Source organism: Chamaea fasciata, unplaced genomic scaffold, assembly GCF_029207755.1.
Source record: "Chamaea fasciata isolate MVZ Bird 193981 ecotype frontalis unplaced genomic scaffold, bChaFas1.0.hap1 SCAF_762, whole genome shotgun sequence".
NCBI classification, from domain to species: domain Eukaryota; kingdom Metazoa; phylum Chordata; class Aves; order Passeriformes; family Sylviidae; genus Chamaea; species Chamaea fasciata.
In genome coordinates, this window is record NW_027094847.1 from 25,992 (window position 1) to 49,229 (window position 23,238).

At 61.1% G+C, this 23,238-nt stretch overlaps 2 protein-coding genes across 2 annotated transcripts; one reads left to right on the forward strand and one right to left on the reverse strand.

Annotated features, from left to right (window-relative positions):
- Positions 1-1,411: 1,411 nt before the first annotated feature.
- FIS1 (fission, mitochondrial 1) lies at positions 1,412-5,940 on the reverse strand. Its single transcript, XM_066209210.1, has 5 exons — positions 5,875-5,940; positions 4,720-4,852; positions 3,048-3,124; positions 2,627-2,732; positions 1,412-1,754 (listed from the first exon to the last, which is right to left on the reverse strand). The coding sequence occupies exons 1-5, from the start codon at positions 5,917-5,919 to the stop codon at positions 1,666-1,668; spliced, it is 450 nt and encodes a 149-aa protein (XP_066065307.1). The 5' UTR covers positions 5,920-5,940; the 3' UTR covers positions 1,412-1,665.
- A 131-nt stretch (positions 5,941-6,071) lies between these two features.
- Positions 6,072-16,968, forward strand: LOC136305897 (polyunsaturated fatty acid lipoxygenase ALOX15B-like). Its single transcript, XM_066209211.1, is given in 8 exon segments — positions 6,072-6,095; positions 6,097-6,219; positions 11,774-12,185; positions 13,288-13,383; positions 13,529-13,610; positions 14,459-14,575; positions 15,779-15,882; positions 16,663-16,968. Coding segments are annotated over 8 exon segments (1,182 nt in total). The 3' UTR covers positions 16,887-16,968.
- The last annotated feature ends 6,270 nt before the right edge of the window (positions 16,969-23,238 follow it).

Sequence of the window (23,238 nt, forward strand, 5' to 3'; positions counted from 1 at the left end):
CACTCGGGGGAGTCCAGGGGACACTCGGTGACACTCGGGGGAGTCCAGGTGACACTCGGGGGAGTCCAGGGGACACTCGGTGACACTCGGGGGAGTCCAGGGGACACTCGGGGGAGTCCAGGGGACACTCGGGGGACACTCGGGGGAGTCCAGGGGACACTCGGGGGAGTCCAGGGGACACTCGGTGACACTCGGGGGAGTCCAGGGGACACTCGGGGGAGTCCAGGGGACACTCGGGGGAGTCCAGGGGACACTCGGTGACACTCGGGGGAGTCCAGGGGACACTCGGGGGAGTCCAGGGGACACTCGGGGGAGTCCAGGTGACACTCAGGGGAGTCCAGGGGACACTCAGGGGACACTTGGGGGAGTCCAGGGGACACTCGGGGGAGTCCAGGGGACACTCGGGGGAGTCCAGGGGACACTCAGGGGACACTCGGGGGAGTCCAGGGGACACTCGGGGGAGTCCAGGGGACACTCAGGGGACACTCGGGGGAGTCCAGGGGACACTCGGGGGAGTCCAGGGGACACTCAGGGGACACTCGGGGGAGTCCAGGAGACACTCGGGGACACTCGGGGGAGTCCAGGTGACACTCGGGGGAGTCCAGGGGACACTCGGGGACACTCGGGGGAGTCCAGGGGACACTCGGGGGAGTCCAGGGGACACTCGGTGACACTCGGGGGAGTCCAGGGGACACTCGGGGGAGTCCAGGGGACACTCGGGGGAGTCCAGGGGACACTCGGTGACACTCGGGGGAGTCCAGGGGACACTCGGGGGAGTCCAGGGGACACTCAGGGGAGTCCAGGGGACACTCAGGGGACACTTGGGGGAGTCCAGGGGACACTCGGGGGAGTCCAGGGGACACTCGGGGGAGTCCAGGGGACACTCAGGGGACACTCGGGGGAGTCCAGGGGACACTCGGGGGAGTCCAGGGGACACTCAGGGGACACTCGGGGGAGTCCAGGGGACACTCGGGGGAGTCCAGGGGACACTCAGGGGACACTCGGGGGAGTCCAGGAGACACTCGGGGACACTCGGGGGAGTCCAGGTGACACTCGGGGGAGTCCAGGGGACACTCGGGGACACTCGGGGGAGTCCAGGGGACACTCGGGGGAGTCCAGGGGACACTCGGGGACACTCGGGGGAGTCCAGGGGACACTCGGGGGAGTCCAGGGGACACTCGGGGACACTCGGGGGAGTCCAGGGGACACTCGGGGGAGTCCAGGGGACACTCGGGGACACTCGGGGGAGTCCAGGGGACACTCGGGGGAGTCCAGGGGACACTCAGGGGAGTCCAGGGGACACTCAGGGGACACTCGGGGGAGTCCAGGGGACACTCAGGGGACACTCGGGGGGCTCAGGGGACACTCGGTGACACTCGGGGTCCCGCCCCTCCCCCCAGTGACGTCACGCTCGGAGCCCGACGAGGTTTATTTACAGCGGGGGGGAGGGGCCGGCGCGGGGTGGGGGAGGGGCGGGGGGACCCCCGGGGGTGTCCCCAAGGCACTGGGGGAGGGGCGGCGGCGCCTCTGACGTCACCGCGAGTCTCTCCGCGCCGTGACGTCACTCAGCAGCGCCCTGACGTAATCCGCGAAGGGGGGGGCGGGGGGCGCTCCCTCGTGACGTCACCGCGCAGGCCCCTCCCCTCCCCCACAGGGTGGGCGTGGTCAGTGCCGGGCGCGCGCGATGGCCACGCCCACCAGCCCGGCCACGCCCATGACCACGCCCCCCACGATGGCCGCGCCCACCAGCCCGTCTGCGGGGGGGACGGGGGGGGGACAAGAACGGGGACACGTCACCCACCGGGGGCTCGGGGACCTCCGTGTCCCCCCCGTGTCCCCCTGATGCCACCCCCAATGTCCCCGCGTCCCCTTGTCCCCAGTGTCCCCCCCCGTGGCCCCTGGATGTCCCTGCTGTCCCCTCCATGTCCCCATGTCCCCTCCTGGCCCCCCCCGTGCCCCCCGTGTCCCCACGCTCCCCAGTGTCCCCCCGCTGTCCCCACTGTCCCCCCAATGTCCCCCCGCTGTCCCCAGTGTCCCCGGTGTCCCCCCGGTGTCCCCCCGCTGTCACCGCTGTCCCCTCCGGTGTCCCCGGTGTCCCCAGTGTCCCCCGCAATGTCCCCCCCGGTGTCCCGGTGTCCCCCCGCTGTCCCCCTGTCCCAAGTGTCCCCAATGTCTCCCCGCTGTCCCCGTGTCCCCCCAGTGTCCCCCCGGTGTCCCAGTGTCCCCGTGTCCCCCGGTGTCCCGGTGTCCCCCCAGTGTCCCCCCGATGTCCCCCCGGTGTCCCGGTGTCCCCAATGTCCCCCCCGCTGTCCCCCCACTGTCCCCGTCTCCCCGCTGCCCCCCGGTGTCCCCAATGTCCCCAATGTCCCCCCAGTGTCCCCCCGCTGTCCCCCTGTCCCAAGTGTCCCCAATGTCCCCCCAGTGTCCCCAATGTCCCCCCAGTGTCCCCCCGCTGTCCCGGTGTCCCCCCGGTGTCCCGGTGTCCCCAATGTCCCCCCCGGTGTCCCCGTGTCCCCAATGTCCCCCCCGCTGTCCCCGTGTCCCCAATGTCCCCCCCGCTGTCCCGGTGTCCCCCCGCTGTCCCCGTGTCCCCAATGTCCCCCCGCTGTCCCCGCTGTCCCCTCACCCCGCCTCAGGCGGCTCCTGACGCGGCTGCGCAGCCGCAGCACCTGCGGGTTCTGGGGCTCGGCCGCCAGGAGGCGCTCCAGGTGCTCCAGGGCGCGCTCGTACTCCTGCGGGGACACGAGTGTCACCTGCGTGTCACCTGCGTGTCACCTGAGTGTCACCTCCGTGTCACCTGTGTGTCACTTGTGTGTCACCTGAGTGTCACCTCCGTGTCACCTGAGTGTCACTTGTGTGTCACCTCCGTGTCACCTCCGTGTCACCTCCCTGAGCCCCCCCCCGGCCCCGCTCCAGGTGCGCCAGGGACCGCCCTGTGCCCCTCCCCCCCACGTCCCGCCTGCGACCCCGACACACCCCCAATGTCCCCAATGTCCCCAATGTCCCCAAATGTCCCCAAAGGTCCCCAAAGGTCCCCGTGTCCCCACCTTGAGGCGGTAGTTGCCCAGGGCCAGGTAGAACAGGACGTCGCGCTGCTCCTCGGGGGGGGTCTCGGGCAGCAGCTCTGGGGGGAGGGGAGAGCGGGGCCCTGAGACCCCGAGACCCCGAAACCCCGAGAGAGACCCCGAAACCCCGAGAATTCACCCCGAAACCCCGAGAGAGACCCCGAAACCCCAGAGACCCCAAACCCCCGAGAATTCACCCCGAAACCCCGAGAGAGACCCCGAAACCCCCCAGAGAGACCCCGAAACGCCGAGAGAGACCCCGAAATCCCGAGAATTCACCCCGAAACCCCGAGAGGGACCCCGAAACCCCCCAGAGAGACCCCAAAACCCCAGAGAGACCCCGAAACCCCGAGAGAGACCCCGAAACCCCGAGAATTCACCCCGAAACCCCCCAGAGAGACCCCGAAACCCCCAGAGAGACCCCAAACCCCCAAGAATTCACCCCGAAACCCCCCAGTGGGACCCCGAAACCCCAGAGAGACCCCGAAACCCCGAGAATTCACCCCAAAACCCCGAGAGAGACCCCAAAACCCCCAGAGAGACCCCGAAACCCCGAGAATTCACCCCGAAACCCCCCAGTGGGACCCCGAAACCCCAGAGACCCCAAACCCCAGAGAATTCACCTCAAAACCCCCCAGAGAGACCCCGAAACCCCGAGAATTCACCTCGAAACCCCGGGAGAGACCCCGAAACCCCGAGAATTCACCCCGAAACCCCGAGAGAGACCCCGAAACCCCCAGAGACCCCGAAACCCCAGAGAGATCCCAAAACCGCCGAGAATTCACCCCGAAACTCCCGAGAGGGACCCCGAAACCCCCCAGAGAGACCCCGAAACGCCGAGAGAGACCCCGAAATCCCGAGAATTCACCCCGAAACCCCGAGAGGGACCCCGAAACCCCCCAGAGAGACCCCAAAACCCCAGAGAGACCCCGAAACCCCGAGAGAGACCCCGAAACCCCGAGAATTCACCCCGAAACCCCCCAGAGAGACCCCGAAACCCCCAGAGAGACCCCAAACCCCCAAGAATTCACCCCGAAACCCCCCAGTGGGACCCCGAAACCCCAGAGAGACCCCGAAACCCCGAGAATTCACCCCAAAACCCCGAGAGAGACCCCAAAACCCCCAGAGAGACCCCGAAACCCCGAGAATTCACCCCGAAACCCCCGAGAGGGACCCCGAAACCCCAGAGACCCCAAACCCCAGAGAGACCCCAAACCCCCGAGAGAGACCCCGAAACCCCCCAGAGAGACCCCAAACCCCCAGAGACCCCGAAACCCCCAGAGAGACCCCAAACCCCCAGAGACCCCGAAACCCCCAGAGAGACCCCAAACCCCCAGAGACCCCAAACCCCCGAGAATTCACCCCAAAACCCCCAGAGAGACCCCAAACCCCCGAGAATTCACCCCAAAACCCCCAGAGAGACCCCAAACCCCCGAGAATTCACCCCAAAACCCCCAGAGAGACCCCAAACCCCCGAGAATTCACCCCAAAACCCCCGGAGACCCCAAAACTCACGTGGCTCCGCCCCCTGCTCAGGCCCCGCCCACAGCCACACCCCCCAATCCAACAGCGCCGCCCGGCGGGCGATGTCGGTACTGCGTTAGCCACGCCTCCCTGTTATTAGCCACGCCCCCCCGCTGGCCCCGCCCCTCACCGGAGAGCAGCGCCACGCCCCGGCCGATGTCGTCCCGGTAGCGGCTCCGCACCAGGCCCCAGCCGTACTCGAAGCGACACTGTCGCGACAGCGCCCCCTGCTGGCGCTCCGCCGCGTAGCGCCGCTCCAGCGCCTGCGCACAACCAGCGGGGGGCGGGGTCAGCGGGGGGACCGGGGGGGGACAACGGGGCGGGGCCTGGGTGTCACTGGGGGTGTCCCCAAGAGAGATTGGGGGGGTCAGGGGGGTCAGAGGGGACAGGGGGGTCAGAGGTCATGGGGGTTGGGGACATCGGGGTCAGAGGTCATGGGGTCAGGGGTCACAGGGATGGGGTCAGCGGTCACAGGGGTCAGGGGACATCGGGGTCAGGGGTCACAGGGGTCAGGGGTCACAGGGGTGAAGGGTCACAGGGATGGGGTCAGCGGTCACAAGGGTCAGGGGACATCGGGGTCAGGGGTCACAGGGATGGGGTCAGCGGTCACAGGGGTCAGGGGTCACAGGAGTCAGCAGTCACAGGGGTCAGGGGACATTGGGGTCAGGGGGAATAGGAATGGGGGCAGAGGTCACAGGGGTCAGGGGGCACAGAGGTCAGCGGTCACAGGGGTCAGGGGGCACAGGGGTGAAGGGTCACAGGGATGGGGTCAGCGGTCACAGGGGTCAAGGGTCACAGGGGTCAGTGGTCACAAGTGTCGGGGGAGCAGAGGTCAGGGGTCACAGAGGTCAGCGTTCACAGGGGTCAGGGGACATCGGGGTCAGGGGTCACAGGGATGGGGTCAGAGGTCACAGGGGCAGAGATCACTGGGGTCAGGGGTCACAGGGCACTGGGAGGGGCCCTGGGAGGGGCCCCGGGGGCGGGGCTTATGCAACCCGCGATGGGCGTGGCCACTGAGTGGGCGTAGCCACCCCAAGGGGCGGGGCTGCCGAGGGGCAAAGACCCTTGAGGCTTCCCGAGGGGGCGTGGCCAACAGGGGCGTGGCCACACTGGGCGGGGCGGGGGACGCCAAATGGGCGTGGCTCTGGAGGTTCCACTGGGTTAAAGGGGGCGTGTCCAGGCGCCGAAGGGCGTGGTCCGGGGGGGTCGCGGCGGCCGCGGGGGGGGGGGGCTTCCACGGCGCTAAAAAGGGGGCGTGTCCAGGCGCCGAGGGGCGTGGCCTCACCATCAGATCCTCCACCGCCACCACGTCGTCGAACTCGGGGTCCATCGCGCCCCGGAAGCGCCGCCGGAAGTGAAGGCGGACGTGACGCCGCGCCCCTCCTCCTCCATTGGCGGCTCGCCGCGCTCCCATTGGCCGGGGCGGGGCGCGCCTCCCGCCGCCATTGGCTCCGCCCCGCGTCAATCATCGCCGCCGCCGCCATGGCCGAGTACCGGCTGCGCGTCCCGCACGGGCTCCGCTCCCGCCGCCGGCACCAGCGACAGCATCGCCGTCACCCTGGTGGGGACCCGCGGCCGCGGCCCCCGCACCGCCCTGGACCGCTGGGGGCCCGACTTCCACTGCGGGGCGGTGAGCGCCGCGCCGGCGGCCGGGCGGGGCGGGGGCGGCGGCGGCCGCGGGGGTTCGGGGGCGACTGGGGGGGGATTTGGGGGGATTTGGGGGGGTTCTGGGGGGTCCTGGGGGGGTTCGGGGGGGATCTGGGGAGATTTGGGGGGGGTTCTGGGGGGTCCTGGGGGGTGTTCGGGGGGCATTTGGGGAGATTTGGGAGGGACTTGGGGGGATTTGGGGTGGGACTTGGGGGGGGTGGGGGGGTCCTGGGGGGTCCTGGGGGGGGTTCGGGGGGGATTTGGGGGGATTTGGGGGGAATTGGGGGGGGTTCGGGGGGGGACTCGGGGGGATTTGGGGAGATTTGGGAGGGACTTGGGGGGATTTGGGGGGGGACTTGGGGTGGTGGTGGGGGGTTCTGGGAGGTACTGGAGGGTTTGGGGGGGGGATTTGGGGGGGATTTGGGAGGGGTTCTGGGAGGTCCTGGAGGGTTTGGGGGGGATTTGGGGGGGGGGTTGGGGGGGGTTTGGGGGGTCCTGGGGGGGATTTGAGGGGGGGGTTGGGGAGATTTGAGGGGGGGTTGGGGGACGTTTGGGAGGGTTTGGGGGACTTTGGGGGGTCCTGGGGGACGTTTGGAGCATTCTGGGGGGGTCTTGGGGTGATCCGAGTGGGATTTGGGGGGTCCTGGGGGAGTTTGTGGGGGATTTGGGGGGTCCTGGGGGGGTTTGGGGGGTCCTGGGGGAGATTCAGGGGGTCCGGAGGACTTTGGAGGCGGCTCTGTCCCCAAAAGTGTCCCCACTCCCCCCCCCAGAGGGCGTTGAGGGGGGTTGGGGACACTCGGTGACGAACAGGTGACACCGATGGTGACACCCAGGGCGCGGCCGGGGCAGGTGACCCTGCGTGGGCGGCCCTGGGGACACGGGGACGGTGTCGCCATCGGCGGCGGGGCAGGGGACACGGGGGCGGTGGCAGCGGTGACACGATGGTGACAGTGGCGGTGACAGCGGTGGCACGATGGGGGTGACACAATGGCGGTGACGCAATGGGGGTGACGCAATGGTGACAGCGGTGACGCAATGGGGGTGACACAACGAGGGTGACGCAATGAGGGTGACGCAATGGTGACATCGGTGACGCAATGAGGGTGACACAATGGTGACATCGGTGACGCAACGGTGGTGAGGCAACGGTGACACAACGGTGGTGATGAGGATGTGGCGGTGGTGACAGCGGTGGCAATGGTGTGACAGCGGTGACACACTGGAGGTGACAGCGGTGACACGGCGGTGGTGACAGTGGTGACGCTGTGATGGTGACAATGGTGACGCGGCAGTGGTGACAGCGGTGACGCTGTGATGGTGGCAGTGGTGACACACTGGAGGTGACAGCGGTGACACGGCAGTGGTGGCAGCAGTGACGCTGTGATGGTGACAGCGGTGACAATGGTGTGACAGCGGTGACACGGCAGTGGTGACAGCGGTGACGCTGTGATGGTGACAGCGGTGACAATGGTGTGACAGTGGTGACACACGGGAGGTGACAGGGGTGACACGGCGGTGGTGGCAGCGGTGACGCAGCAGTGGTCACTCTGAGGTGACGCAGTGAGGTGACGGTGGTGACACGATGATGGTGACACAGTGGCGTGACAAGGGTGACAGCGACGGTAACGATGGTGACGCAGTGGCGGTGACAAGGGTGACGCAATGGTGGCGACAATGGTGACATAGCCATGGTGACAGTGGTGACACAACAGTGGTGACGCAATGATGTGACAATGGTGACACGATGGTGGTGGCAGTGGTGACAGTGATGGTGACAATGGTGAAAGCGACGTGACAACGGTGACACAGCCGTGGTGACAGTGGTGACAGTGATGGTGACAATGGTAACACAATGACGGTGACACAATGACGGTGGCACAATGAAGTGGCAATGGTGACACGATGGTGGTGGCAATGGTGGCAGTGATGGTGACAATGGTGACACAGTGATGGTGACAATGGTGATAGCGACATGACAACGGTGACACAGCTGTAGTGACAATGGTGACAGTGATGGTGACAATGGTAACACAATGATGCTGACACAATGACGGTGACACGATGACGGTGGTACAATGACGTGACAATGGTGATGGCTATGGTGACAATGGTGACACAGTGACGGTGATACAATGATGTGACAGTGGTGACACGATGGTAGTGGCAGCGGTGACAGTGACGGTGACAATGATGTGACAGCGCTGACTCTGTTCCTCACAGTGGTGGCAGTGACGCGCCGGTGGTGGCACGGCCACCTGACAGCGGTGGCACGGTGACGGTGGCACGGTGGTGGTGACAGCGATGGGGACAACGATGGCCTGGTGGTGGTGGCAGCGATGGTGTCACAGCGATGGGGACGCAGCGGTGGCACGGTGATGGTGACAGCGATGGTGACATCGATGGCCTGGTGGTGGTGACAGTGATGCGGTGATGGTGACAGCGGTGATGGCACTGGTGACACAGCCGTGGTGACACAGCAATGGTGACAATGATGGCCCGATGGTGGTGACAGCGATGGTGACAGCAGTGACACAGCCATGGTGACACAGCCGTGGTGACAGCGGTGGCCTGGTGGTGGTGACAGTGATGCGGTGATGGTGACAGCGGTGATGGCACTGGTGACAGAGCCACGGTGACAGCGGTGGCCTGGTGCTGGTGACAGCGACACTGCAGAGCGATGTCACAACAAGGTGACAATGACACAGCCGGGCTGGTGACAGCGGTGACACAGCCGTGGTGACACAGCCATGGTGACAGCGGTGACACAGCCGTGGTGACACAGCCATGGTGACAGTGGTGACACAGCCATGGTGACATAGCCATGGTGACAGCGGTGACACAGCCATGGTGACACAGCCGTGGTGACAGCGGTGACACAACCATGGTGTCACAGCCGGGCTGGTGACAGCGGTGACACAGCCATGGTGACACAGCCATGGTGACAGTGGTGACAACAGCCATGGTGTCACAGCCGGGCTGGTGACAGCGGTGACACAGCCATGGTGACACAGTGCGGTGACATCGCTGCCGCCCGGTGTCCCCCCCGCGCAGCCCGGAGCTGTGACAGTGACACAGGGACAGTGACACAGTGATGTCCCCAATGTCCCCAGTGATGTCCCACCAGGCAGGGGGCTGAGTACAAGGTGTGGTGACAATGACACACCAGCAATGTCCCCAGTGTCCCCTCACGGGTGACAGAGCACTGGGTTCGGTGACAGTGACACGGTGACACAATGACACAGCTCCCATTGATGTCCCCAATGTCCCCTCAGGTGACAGAGCACCGGGTTCGGTGACAGTGACACGGTGACACAATGACACTGCTCCCATTGATGTCCCCAATGTCCCCTCAGGTGACAGAGCACCGGGTTCGGTGACAGTGACACGGTGACACAATGACACAGTGACACTGCTCCCATTGATGTCCCCCAATGTCCCCTCAGGTGACAGAGCACCGGGTTCGGTGACAGTGACACGGTGACACAATGACACAGTGACACTGCTCCCATTGATGTCCCCAATGTCCCCTCAGGTGACAGAGCACCGAGTTTGGTGACAGTGACACGGTGACACAGTGACACACTGCTGCTGTCCCCATTGTCCGCTCAGGTGACAAACGGACACAGTGACAGCGACACGGTGACAGAGTGAGAGTAACACAGTGACAGTGACACAGTGACAATGACACGGTGACAGTGACACAGTGACAGTGACAAAGTGACAGTGACACAGTGACAGTGAGAATGACACAGTGACAGTGGCACAGTGACACAGTGACAGTGACAGTGATACAGTCACAGTGACACAGTGACAGTGACGCAGCGACAGTGACACAGTGACACAGTGACACAGTGACAGTGACACAGTGACAGTGACACGGGGACAGTGACAGTGACAGTGACACAGTGACAGTGACAATGACACGGTGACAGTGACACAGTGACAGTGATATAGTGACACAGTGACAGCGACACAGTGACAATGACACAGTGACTGACACGGTGACAGTGTCACAGTGACAATGGCACGGTGACAGTGACACAGTGACAGTGACACAGTGACAGTGACACAGTGATACAGTGACAGTGACACACACAGTGACAGTGACAGTGACACAGTGACAGCGACACAGTGACAATGACACAGTGACTGACACAGTGACAGTGACACAGTGACACACTGCTGCTGTCTCCATTGTCCGCTCAGGTGACAAACGGACACAGTGACAGTGACACGGTGACAGAGTGACGGTGACACAGTGACAGTAATACAGTGACAGTGATACAGTGACAGTGACACAGTGACAGTGACAGTGACACAGTGACAGTGACAATGACACGGTGACAGTGACACAGTGACAGTGATATAGTGACACAGTGACAGCGACAATGACACAGTGACTGACACGGTGACAGTGTCACAGTGACAATGGCACGGTGACAGTGACACAGTGACAGTGACAGAGTGACAGTGACACAGTGATACAGTGACAGTGACACACACAGTGACAGTGACAGTGACAGTGACACAGTGACAGCGACACAGTGACAATGACATAGTGACTGACACGGTGACAGTGACACGGTGACACAGTGACACACTGCTGCTGTCCCCATTGTCCGCTCAGGTGACAAACGGACACAGTGACAGTGACACAGTGACAGAGTGACAGTGACACAGTGACAGTAATACAGTGACAGTGATACAGTGACAGTGACACAGTGACAGTGACAGTGACACAGTGACAGTGACACAGTGACAATGACAGTGACGGTGATACAGTGACAGTGACACAGTGACAGTGACAGTGACACAGTGACAATGTCCCCGATGTCCCCCCAGGTGACCGAGTACCGTGTGCGTGTCCCCCGTCCCCTGGGCCCCCTGCTGCTGCTCCAGGTGCACAGTGACAGTGACAGTGACACGGTGACAGTGACACGGTGACAGTGACAGTGACACAGTGACAGTGACACAGTGACAGTCACACAGTGACAGTCACACAGTGACAGTGACAGTGACACAGCGATGTCCCCGATGTCCCCCCAGGTGACCGAGTACCGTGTGCGTGTCCCCCGTCCCCTGGGCCCCCTGCTGCTGCTCCAGGTGCACAGTGACAGTGACAGTGACACGGTGACAGTGACACGGTGACAGTGACAGTGACACAGTGACAGTGACACAGTGACAGTCACACAGTGACAGTGACAGTGACACAGCGATGTCCCCGATGTCCCCCCAGGTGACCGAGTACCGTGTGCGTGTCCCCCGTCCCCTGGGCCCCCTGCTGCTGCTCCAGGTGCACAGTGACAATGACAGTGACGGTGACACAGTGACAGTGGCACGGTGACAATGTCCCCGATGTCCCCCCAGGTGACCGAGTACCGTGTGCGTGTCCCCCGTCCCCTGGGCCCCCTGCTGCTGCTCCAGGTGCACAGTGACAGTGACAGTGACACGGTGACAGTGACACGGTGACAGTGACACAGTGACAGTCACACAGTGACAGTGACAGTGACACAGCGATGTCCCCGATGTCCCCCCAGGTGACCGAGTACCGTGTGCGTGTCCCCCGTCCCCTGGGCCCCCTGCTGCTGCTCCAGGTGCACAAGGGGCCCTGCGGGGGCCTCCCCGAGAGCTCCTGGTACCTGGAGACCATCACGGTGTGGGGACAGCGCGGGGACACGCCTGGGGACACGCCTGGGGACAGCGAGGACAGCGGGGACAGCGGGGACAGCGACAGCGAGGACAGCCAGGATGAGGAGGATGATGAGGAGGAGGAGGAGGAGGAGGAGGAGGAGGAAGGGGACAGCGAGGACGAGGTGACGGAGGACGAGGAGGGGACAGGGGACAGCGAGGGGACAGCGGACGGCGAGGAGGAGGAGGAGGAGGAGCTGGAGGAGGAGCCCGAGGACACCGAGGGGGACATCGAGGGGGACATCGGGAGTGCCACCGCGGGTAGGGGCGGTGACACCGCGGGGACATGGGGAGTGGCGCAGGGGATGTCACCACGGGTAAGGGCGGTGACACCGTGGGGACATGGGGAGTGGCGCAGGGGGTGTCACCGGTGTCACCGCGGGTAGGGGCGGTGACACCGCGGGGACATGGGGAGTGGCGCAGGGGATGTCACCGGTGTCACCGCGGGTAAGGGCGGTGACATTGAAGGTGACACCTGGACAGGGTGATGTCACCGGTGTCACCGCGGGTAAGGGCAGTGGCACAGGTGACACCTGGAGTGGCATGTGTGATGTCACCAGTGTCACCATGGGTATGGGTGATGGCACAGGTGACACCTGGACAGGGTGATGTCACCGGTGTCACCACAGGTAAAGGTGGTGGCACAGGTGACAGGTGTGGTGGCACAGGGGATGTCACCGGTGTCACCGCGGGTAAGGGCGGTGACATTGCAGCTGACACCTGGACAGGGTGATGTCACCGGTGTCACCGCGGGTAAGGGCAGTGGCACAGGTGACACCTGGGGTGGCATGTGTGATGTCACCAGTGTCACCATGGGTATGGGTGATGGCACAGGTGACACTTGGACAGGGTGATGTCACCGGTGTCACCACAGGTAAAGGTGGTGGCACAGGTGACAGGTGTGGTGGCACAGGGGATGTCACCGGTGTCACCGCGGGTAAGGGCGGTGGCACAGGTGACACCTGGAGTGGCATGTGTGATGTCACCAGTGTCACCATGGGTATGGGTGATGGCACAGGTGACACTTGGACAGGGTGATGTCACCGGTGTCACCACAGGTAAGGGAGGTGACCCCACGGGGACATCGGCACTGCCACAGGTGACGCCTGTGATGGCGCAGGTGATGTCACCACCCGCAAAAGTGACACCTGTGCCACCACAGGTGACGTCACCCCCGCAGGTGACACCTGTGGCAGTAGAGGTGACACCTGTGCCACCACAGGTGACGTCACCCCCACAGGTGACACCTGTGCCATTAGAGGTGACGTCACCCCCAGGTGACACAGGTGACCCCGGTGCCACCGCAGGTGACGTCGGCCCACAGGTGACACCTGTGACAGTCTAAGTGACGTCGCCCCCGCAGGTGACGCCGATGACGTCGCTCACCTGGGGCCCTTCCACTTCCCGTGTTACCGCTGGCTGGAGGGCTACGGCACCTGGGAGCTGCCCGAGGGGACAGGTGGGGACCCCTGGGGACACCTGGGGACACCTGGGACACCTGGGGATACCTGGGACATCTGGGGACACCTGGGGACACACCTGGGATACCTGGGGACAGCTGGGGACACACCTGGGACACACCTGTGACACACCTGTCCCCGCAGCCACCACCCCGGCCATGGAGCGGCACCCGCGGCTGCTGCGGCAGCGCCGGAGACACCTGGTGCTGCAACGGCGGAGATACAGGTGAGTGACACCTGGGTGACACCTGGGTGACACCAGTGTCACCTGTGCGACACCTGGGGGAGACGCGGCGGTGCTGCAGGTGAGGGGACAGGTGCCATTGTCACCTCTGGGGGGGTGTGTGGCCGTGCCAGGTGTGTGTGTGTGTCCCCAGGTGTGCCCAGGTGTCCCCAGGTGTGTGTGTGTGTCTCCAGGTGTGCATGTGTGTCCCCAGGTGTCCCAGGCTGTCCCAGGTGTCCCCAGGTGTGCCCAGGTGTGTCCCCTGTGTCCCCAGGCTGGCCCCGGTGTCCCCAGGTGTGTGTGTGTGTGTCCCAGGTGTGTCCCAGGTGTCCCCAGGTGTGTCCCCAGGTGTGCCCAGCTGTCCCAGGTGTGCCCAGGTGTGTCACCTGTGTCCCCTGTGTCCTGTGTCCCCAGACTGGCCCCGGTGTCCCAGGTGTGTCCCAGGTGTCCCCAGGTGTGTCCCCAGGTGTGCCCAGGTGTGTCCCCAGGTGTGCCCAGCTGTCCCAGCTGTCCCAGGTGTGCCCAGGTGTGTCACCTGTGTCCCCTGTGTCCTGTGTCCCCAGGCTGGCCCCGGTGTCCCAGGTGTGTCCCCAGGTGTGTCCCCAGGTGTGTGTGTGTGTGTCCCAGGTGTCCCCAGGTGTGCCCAGGTGTGTCCCCAGGTGTGTCCCCAGGTGTGTCCCCAGGTGTCCCCAGGTGTGTCCCCTGTGTCCCCAGCCTGGCCCCGGTGTCCCCAGGTGTGTGTGTGTGTGTCCCCGGTGTCCCCAGGTGTGTGTGTGTGTGTCCCCAGGTGTGTCCCCAGGTGTGTCCCCAGGTGTGCCCAGGTGTCCCAGGTGTGTCCCCTGTGTCCCCAGGCTGGCCCCGGTGGCCCCCGGCCTGCCCTGGGCGCTGCCCCCGGGGACTCCGCTGGACCCCGACCTGAGCTACTCCCTGCCCAAGGCCGCCGCCTTCTACCTGCGGGGCAGCGCCGCGTGAGTGACCCCTGACCTCTGACCCCTGAGCGACCGCTGAGTGACCACTGAGTGACCCCTGAGTGACTGCTGAGCGACCACTGAGTGACCACTGAGTGACCGCTGAGCGACCACTGACCCCTGAGTGACCACTGACCCCTGAGTGACCACTGAGTGACCACTGACCCCCAGTGACCCTGAGTGACCACTGAGTGACCCTGAGTGACCCCTGACCCACCACTGACCCGAGTGACCACTGACCCCTCAGTGACCCCTGGGTGACCACTGACTGCTGACTCTCCCCTCTCTGACCCCTGACCTCAAACCTGCTCCTGCCCTCCCCCCACTGTCCTCAGCCTGCCCCACTGTCCCCACTGTCCCCGCTGTCCCCACTGTCCCCGCTGTCCCCGCTGTCCCCACTGTCCCCACTGTCCCCACTGTCCCCATTGTCCCCATTGTCCCCACGCTGTCCCCAATGCTGTCCCCACGCTGTCCCCACTGTCCCCACGCTGTCCCCACTGTCCCCAATGCTGTCCCCACGCTGTCCCCAATGCTGTCCCCACTGTCCCCACGCTGTCCCCACTGTCCCCACGCTGTCCCCACGCTGTCCCCACTGTCCCCACGCTGTCCCCACGCTGTCCCTACTGTCCCCACGCTGTCCCCACGCTGTCCCCACGCTGTCCCCACTGTCCCCAATGTTGTCCCCACTGTCCCCAATGCTGTCCCCAATGCTGTCCCCACTGTCCCCACGCTGTCCCCGCTGTCCCCAATGCTGTCCCCACGCTGTCCCCACGCTGTCCCCAATGCTGTCCCCGCTGTCCCCACGCTGTCCCCAATGCTGTCCCCAATGCTGTCCCCAATGCTGTCCCCACGCTGTCCCCAATGCTGTCCCCAATGCTGTCCCCAATGCTGTCCCCACGCTGTCCCCAATGCTGTCCCCATGCTGTCCCCACGCTGTCCCCACGCTGTCCCCACTGTCCCCACGCTGTCCCCACGCTGTCCCCGCTGTCCCCGCTGTCCCCACGGTGTCCCCAATGCTGTCCCCACTGTCCCCACGCTGTCCCCACTGTCCCCACGCTGTCCCCGCTGTCCCCAATGCTGTCCCCACGCTGTCCCCGCTGTCCCCACGCTGTCCCCACTGTCCCCACGCTGTCCCCACGCTGTCCCCGCTGTCCCCACGCTGTCCCCACGCTGTCCCCAATGCTGTCCCCGTGGTGTCCGCAGGAACCTGGAGGCCAAGCTGCGGGGGTTCCTGGCCCGGCCCAGCTCCTGGCCCAGCCTGGAGGCCATGACCCGCGTGTTCCGCTGCTTCCACACCCCTGTCACCGGTGGGGACACTGGGGACACCGGGGGGACAATGGGGACACTGGGGACACCGGGGGGACACCGGGGGGACACCGGGGGGACACCGGGGGGACACCGGGAGGACACGGGGACAACCTGGGGGGCCATGACGCGCGTGTTCCGCTGCTTCCACACCCCTGTCACCGGTGGGGACACCGGGGACACCGGGGGGACACCGGGGGGACACTGGGGGGACACTGGGGGGACACCGGGGGGACAATGGGGACACTGGGGGGGATTGGGGACACGGGGCCGTTGGGAGGGCGCGGGAACATGGGGGGACATTGAGGGGATCGGGGACATCGGGGACACTGGGGGGATTGGGGACAGGGGGAGCGTTGGGGACACTGGGGACATCGGAGGGATTTGGGATACGCTGGGGACACTGGGGACAGTGGGGACTGTGGGGACATGGCCCCAAACCTGTCCCCAGAGTACGTGGTGCGGCACTGGCAGGAGATGTCCCCAATGTCCCCAGCGATGTCCCCAATGATGTCCCCAGTGATGTCCCCAGTGATGTCCCCATGTCCCCAGCGATGTCCCCAGTGTCCCCAGTGTCCCAGTGTCCCCAGCGATGTCCCCGTGTCCCCAGAGTACGTGGTGCGGCACTGGCAGGAGGTGTCCCCAATGTCCCCAATGTCCCCAGCGATGTCCCCAATGATGTCCCCGTGTCCCCAGAGTACGTGGTGCGGCACTGGCAGGAGATGTCCCCAGTGTCCCCAGTGTCCCCAGCGATGTCCCCAATGATGTCCCCATGTCCCCAGAGTACGTGGTGCGGCACTGGCAGGACGACGCGTTTTTCGGGGAGCAGTTCCTGAGCGGGGTGAACCCCGTCCTGCTGCGCCGCTGCCCCCGCCTGCCCCCCAACTTCCCCGTCACCGCCCCCATGGTGGCCCCCAGCCTCGGGCCCGGGACGTCCCTGCACAGGGAGATGGAGGTGAGGGGACCCCAAAACACCCCAAAAACACCCCAAAAACACCGAAAATAACCCCAAAACAAAAAAAACAACCCCAAACCACCGAAAATAACCCCAAAACAGCCCCCAAAGACACCGAAAATAACCCCAAAAAACCCGCAAAAACAACCCCAAAACCACCGAAAATAACTCTAAAACCAAAAACCCCCCCAAACAACCCCAAAGACACCAAAAATAACCCTAAAACCAAAAAAACCCCAAAAACCCCAAAAACAACCCAAAACCACCGAAAATAACCCCAAAACAAAAAAAAACCCCCAAAACAACCCCCAAAGCAACCCCCAAACCCCAAACACCCCCAAAACACCCCAAAAAACCCCAAACACCCCAAAACCACCCTGAAAACACCTCAAAACCCCCCCAAAACAACCCCCAACCCCCCCCCAAACAACCCCAAACACCCGCAAAACAATCCCAAACACCCCGAAAAACTCCCAAAAACCTCCTCAAACACCCCAAAACCACCTCAGACACCCCAAAACACCCCAAAAAACTCCCAAAACCCACCTCAAACACCCCAAAACCACCTCAGACACCCCAAAACACCCCAAAAAACTCCCAAAACCCACCTCAAACACCCCAAAACCACCTCAGACACCCCAAAACACCCCAAAAAACTCCCCAAAAAACTCCCCAAAACCACCAAAAACACCCCCAAACCGCCCAAAACCTCCAAGAACGACCCCAAAGACCTCCAAAAGAACCCCAAAACCAACCCCCGAAACCCCAAAAACCCCCAAAATCCCCCAAAACAACCCCAAAACAACCCCAAATCCGGGAGGGGAACTGGGAGAGGAGGGGGCAACCCCGGGATTTGGGGTGTCCAGGATTTGGGGTCCCAGGATTTGGGGCGGTTTTGGGGCTGTTTTTGGGGCTGTTTTGGGGTTGTTTTGGGGCTGTTTTGGGGCTGTTTTTGGGGCTGTTTTGGGGTTGTTTTGGGGTTTTTTTGGGGCTGTTTTGGGGTTGTTTTGGGGCTGTTTTGGGGCTGTTTTTGGGCTGTTTTTGGGGCTGTTTTTGGGGCTGTTTTGGGGTTGTTTTGGGGCTGTTTTTGGGCTGTTTTTGGGGTTGTTTTTGGGGCTGTTTTTGGGGTTGTTTTGGGGCTGTTTTGGGACTGTTTTTGGGGCTGTTTTTGGGCTGTTTTGGGGCAGTTTTGGGGTTGTTTTTGGGGCTGTTTTGGGGCTGTTTTGGGGCTGTTTTTGGGGCTGTTTTTGGGGCTGTTTTTGGGGCTGTTTTGGGGCTGTTTTTGGGGCTGTTTTTGGGCTGTTTTGGGGTTATTTTGGGGCTGTTTTGGGGCTGTTTTTGGGGTTGTTTTGGGGCTGTTTTGGGGCTGTTTTTGGGGCTGTTTTGGGGCTGTTTTGGGGCTGTTTTGGGGTTATTTTGGGGCTGTTTTGGGGCTGTTTTTGGGGTTATTTTGGGGCTGTTTTGGGGCTGTTTTTGGGGCTGTTTTGGGGCTGTTTTTGGGGCTGTTTTGGGGCTGTTTTTGGGCTGTTTTTGGGGCTGTTTTTGGGGCTGTTTTGGGGCTGTTTTGGGGCTGTTTTTTGGGCTGTTTTTGCGGCTGTTTTGGGGTTGTTTTGGGGCTGTTTTGGGGCTGTTTTGGGGCTGTTTTTGGGGCTGTTTTGGGGCTGTTTTTGGGGCAGTTTTGGGGCTGTTTTGGGGCTGTTTTGGGGCTGTTTTGGGGCTGTTTTTGGGGCTGTTTTTGGGCTGTTTTTGGGGCTGTTTTTGGGGATGTTTTGGGGCTGTTTTTGGGGTTGTTTTTGGGGCTGTTTTGGGGGCTGTTTTGGGGCTGTTTTGGGGCTGTTTTGGGGCTGTTTTTGGGCTGTTTTTGGGGCTGTTTTTGGGGTTGTTTTTGGGCTGTTTTTGGGGCTGTTTTGGGGCTGGTTTGGGGCTGTTTTGGGGCTGTTTTGGGGCTGTTTTTGGGGTTTTTTTGGGGCTGTTTTGGGGCTGTTTTGGGCTGTTTTGGGGCTGTTTTTTGGGCTGTTTTTGGGGCTGTTTTTGGGCTGTTTTTGGGCTGTTTTGGGGCTGTTTTTGGGCTGTTTTTGGGGCTGTTTTTGGGGCTGTTTTTGGAGCTGTTTTGGGGCTGTTTTGGGCTGTTTTTGGGCTGTTTTGGGGTTGTTTTTTGGGCTGTTTTTGGGGCTGTTTTGGGGCTGTTTTTGGGCTGTTTTTGGGGCTGTTTTTGGGGCTGTTTTTGGGGCTGTTTTGGGGCTGTTTTGGGCTGTTTTTGGGCTGTTTTGGAACTGTTTTGGGGCTGTTTTTGGGCTGTTTTTGGGGCTGTTTTGGGGCTGTTTTGGGCTGTTTTGGGGCTGTTTTGGGGCTGTTTTTGGGGCTGTTTTTGGGCTGTTTTGGGGCTGTTTTGGGGTTGTTTTGGGGCTGTTTTGGGCTGTTTTGGGGCTGTTTTGGGGCTGTTTTTGGGGCTGTTTTTGGGGTTGTTTTGGGGCTGTTTTGGGGCTGTTTTTGGGGTTGTTTTTGGGGTTGTTTTGGGGCTGTTTTGGGGCTGTTTTGGGGCTGTTTTTGGGCTGTTTTTGGGGCTGTTTTTGGGGTTGTTTTTGGGCTGTTTTTGGGGCTGTTTTGGGGCTGTTTTGGGGCTGTTTTGGGCTGTTTTGGGGCTGTTTTGGGGCTGTTTTGGGGCTGTTTTGGGGCTGTTTTGGGGCTGTTTTGGGGCTGGTTTTGGGGCTGGTTTTGGGGCTGTTTTGGGGCTGTTTTGGGGTTGTTTTTGGGGCTGTTTTTGGGGCTGTTTTTGGGGCTGTTTTGGGGCTGTTTTTTGGGCTGTTTTTGGGGTTGTTTTTGGGGTTGTATTTGGGCTGTTTTGGGGCTGTTTTTGGGGTTTTTTTGGGGCTGTTTTTGGGGCTGTTTTGGGGCTGGTTTTGGGGCTGGTTTTGGGGCTGTTTTGGGGCTGTTTTGGGGTTGTTTTTGGGGCTGTTTTTGGGGCTGTTTTTGGGGCTGTTTTGGGGCTGTTTTTTGGGCTGTTTTTGGGGTTGTTTTTGGGGTTGTATTTGGGCTGTTTTGGGGCTGTTTTTGGGGTTTTTTTGGGGCTGTTTTGGGGCTGTTTTGGGGTTGTTTTGGGGCTGTTTTTTGGGCTGTTTTTGGGGCTGTTTTGGGGCTGTTTTGGGGCTGTTTTGGGGCTGTTTTGGGGCTGTTTTGGGGCTGTTTTTGGGGCTGTTTTTGGGGTTGTTTTGGGGCTGTTTTTGGGGCTGTTTTTGGGGTTGTTTTGGGGCTGTTTTGGGGCTGTTTTGGGGCTGTTTTGGGGCTGTTTTTGGGCTGGTTTTGGGGCTGTTTTTGGGGTTGTTTTGGGGCTGTTTTTGGGGCTGTTTTTGGGGCTGTTTTTGGGCTGTTTTGGGGCTGTTTTTGGGGCTGTTTTGGGGCTGTTTTGGGGATGTTTTGGGGCTGTTTTTTGGGCTGTTTTTTGGGCTGTTTTTGGGGCTGTTTTGGGGCTGTTTTGGGGCTGTTTTGGGGCTGTTTTTGGGGCTGTTTTTGGGGCTGTTTTGGGGCTGTTTTGGGGATGTTTTGGGGCTGTTTTTTGGGCTGTTTTTTGGGCTGTTTTTGGGGTTGTTTTGGGGCTGTTTTGGGGCTGTTTTGGGGCTGTTTTTGGGGCTGTTTTTGGGGCTGTTTTGGGGCTGTTTTGGGGCTGTTTTGGGGCCGTTTTTGGGGTTGTTTTGGGGCTGTTTTGGGGCTGTTTTTGGGGCTGTTTTTGGGGTTGTTTTGGGGCTGTTTTGGGGCTGTTTTTGGGGCTGTTTTGGGGCTGTTTTGGGGCTGTTTTGGGGCTGTTTTTGGGGCTGTTTTGGGGCTGTTTTTGGGGCTGTTTTGGGGCTGTTTTGGGGCTGTTTTGGGGCTGTTTTGGGGCTGTTTTGGGGCTGTTTTGGGGCTGTTTTGGGGCTGTTTTTGGGGCTGTTTTTGGGGCTGTTTTTGGGGCTGTTTTGGGGCTGTTTTGGGGCTGTTTTTGGGGCTGTTTTTGGGGCTGTTTTGGGGCTGTTTTGGGGCTGTTTTGGGGGCTGTTTTGGGGCTGTTTTTGGGGCTGTTTTGGGGCTGTTTTTGGGGCTGTTTTGGGGCTGTTTTTGGGTTGTTTTTGGGGCTGTTTTGAGGCTGTTTTTGGGGTTGTTTTGGGGCTGTTTTTGGGGTTGTTTTTGGGGCTGTTTTTGGGGCTGTTTTGGGGCTGTTTTGGGGCTGTTTTTGGGGCTGTTTTTGGGGCTGTTTTTGGGGTTGTTTTTGGGCTGTTTTTGGGGCTGTTTTTGGGGCTGTTTTGGGGCTGTTTTGGGGTTGTTTTGGGGCTGTTTTGGGGCTGTTTTGGGGCTGTTTTTGGGGCTGTTTTGGGGCTGTTTTGGGGTTGTTTTGGGGCTGTTTTGGGGCTGTTTTGGGGCTGTTTTTGGGGCTGTTTTGGGGCTGTTTTGGGGCTGTTTTGGGGCTGTTTTTGGGGCTGTTTTTGGGGTTGTTTTGGGGCTGTTTTGGGGCTGTTTTTGGGGTTGTTTTGGGGCTGTTTTGGGGCTGTTTTTGGGGCTGTTTTTGGGCTGATTTGGGGCTGTTTTGGGGTTGTTTTGGGGCTGTTTTTGGGCTGATTTGGGGCTGTTTTGGGGTTGTTTTGGGGCTGTTTTGGGGCTGTTTTTGGGGCTGTTTTGGGGCTGTTTTTGGCTGTTTTGGGGCTGTTTTTTGGGCTGTTTTTGGGGTTGTTTTTGGGGTTGTTTTTGGGCTGTTTTGGGGCTGTTTTTGGGGTTTTTTTGGGGCTGTTTTGGGGCTGTTTTGGGCTGTTTTGGGGCTGTTTTTTGGGCTGTTTTTGGGGCTGTTTTTGGGCTGTTTTTGGGGCTGTTTTGGGGCTGTTTTGGGGTTGTTTTGGGGCTGTTTTGGGGCTGTTTTGGGGCTGTTTTGGGGCTGTTTTTGGGGCTGTTTTGGGGCTGTTTTTGGGGCTGTTTTTGGGCTGTTTTGGGGTTGTTTTGGGGCTGTTTTGGGGCTGTTTTGGGGCTGTTTTGGGGCTGTTTTGGGGCTGTTTTGGGGCTGTTTTTGGGGCTTGTTTTGGGGCTGTTTTGGGGCTGTTTTTGGGGTTGTTTTGGGGCTGTTTTGGGGCTGTTTTGGGGCTGTTTTTGGGCTGTTTTTGGGGCTGTTTTTGGGCTGTTTTTGGGCTGTTTTGGGGCTGTTTTTGGGCTGTTTTTGGGGCTGTTTTTGGGGCTGTTTTTGGGGCTGTTTTGGGGCTGTTTTGGGCTGTTTTTGGGCTGTTTTGGGGCTGTTTTTGGGCTGTTTTTGGGGCTGTTTTTGGGCTGTTTTTGGGGCTGTTTTGGGGCTGTTTTGGGGCTGTTTTGGGGCTGTTTTGGGGCTGTTTTTGGGGCTGTTTTTGGGGCTGTTTTGGGGCTGTTTTTGGGCTGTTTTGGGGCTGTTTTGGGGCTGTTTTTGGGGCTGTTTTGGGGCTGTTTTTGGGGCTGTTTTGGGGCTGTTTTGGGGCTGTTTTTGGGCTGTTTTGGGGCTGTTTTTGGGGCTGTTTTGGGGCTGTTTTTGGGCTGTTTTGGGGCTGTTTTTGGGGTTGTTTTTGGGGCTGTTTTGGGGCTGTTTTGGGGCTGTTTTTGGGGTTGTTTTGGGGCTGTTTTTGGGGCTGTTTTGGGCTGTTTTGGGGCTGTTTTTGGGGCTGTTTTTGGGGCTGTTTTTGGGGTTGTTTTGGGGCTGTTTTTGGGGCTGTTTTTGGGGCTGTTTTGGAGTTGTTTTTGGGCTGTTTTGGGGCTGTTTTTGGGGCTGTTTGGGGCTGTTTTGGGGCTGTTTTGGGGCTGTTTTGGGGCTGTTTTGGGGCTGTTTTTGGGCTGTTTTTGGGGCTGTTTTGGGGCTGTTTTGGGGCTGTTTTGGGGCTGTTTTTGGGGCTGTTTTTGGGGTTGTTTTGGGGCTGTTTTGGGTTTGTTTTGGGGTTGTTTTGGGGCTGGTTTTGGGGCTGTTTTTGGGGCTGTTTTTGGGGCTGTTTTGGGGCTGTTTTTGGGCTGTTTTGGGGGCTGTTTTGGGGCTGTTTTTGGGGCTGTTTTGGGGCTGTTTTGGGGTTATTTTGGGGCTGTTTTGGGCCTGTTTTTGGGCTGGTTTTGGGGCTGTTTTTGGGGTTGTTTTGGGGGCTGTTTTGGGGCTGTTTTTGGGGCTGTTTTTGGGGTTGTTTTGGGGCTGTTTTTGGGGCTGTTTTTGGGGTTGTTTTTGGGGCTGTTTTTGGGGCTGTTTTTGGGCTGTTTTTGGGGCTGTTTTTGGGGCTGTTTTGGGGTTGTTTTGGGGGCTGTTTTGGGGCTGTTTTTGGGGCTGTTTTTGGGGCTGTTTTGGGGCTGTTTTTGGGCTTGTTTTGGGGGCTGTTTTTGGGCTGTTTTTGGGGCTGTTTTTGGGCTGTTTTTGGGGCTGTTTTGGGGCTGGTTTTGGGGCTGTT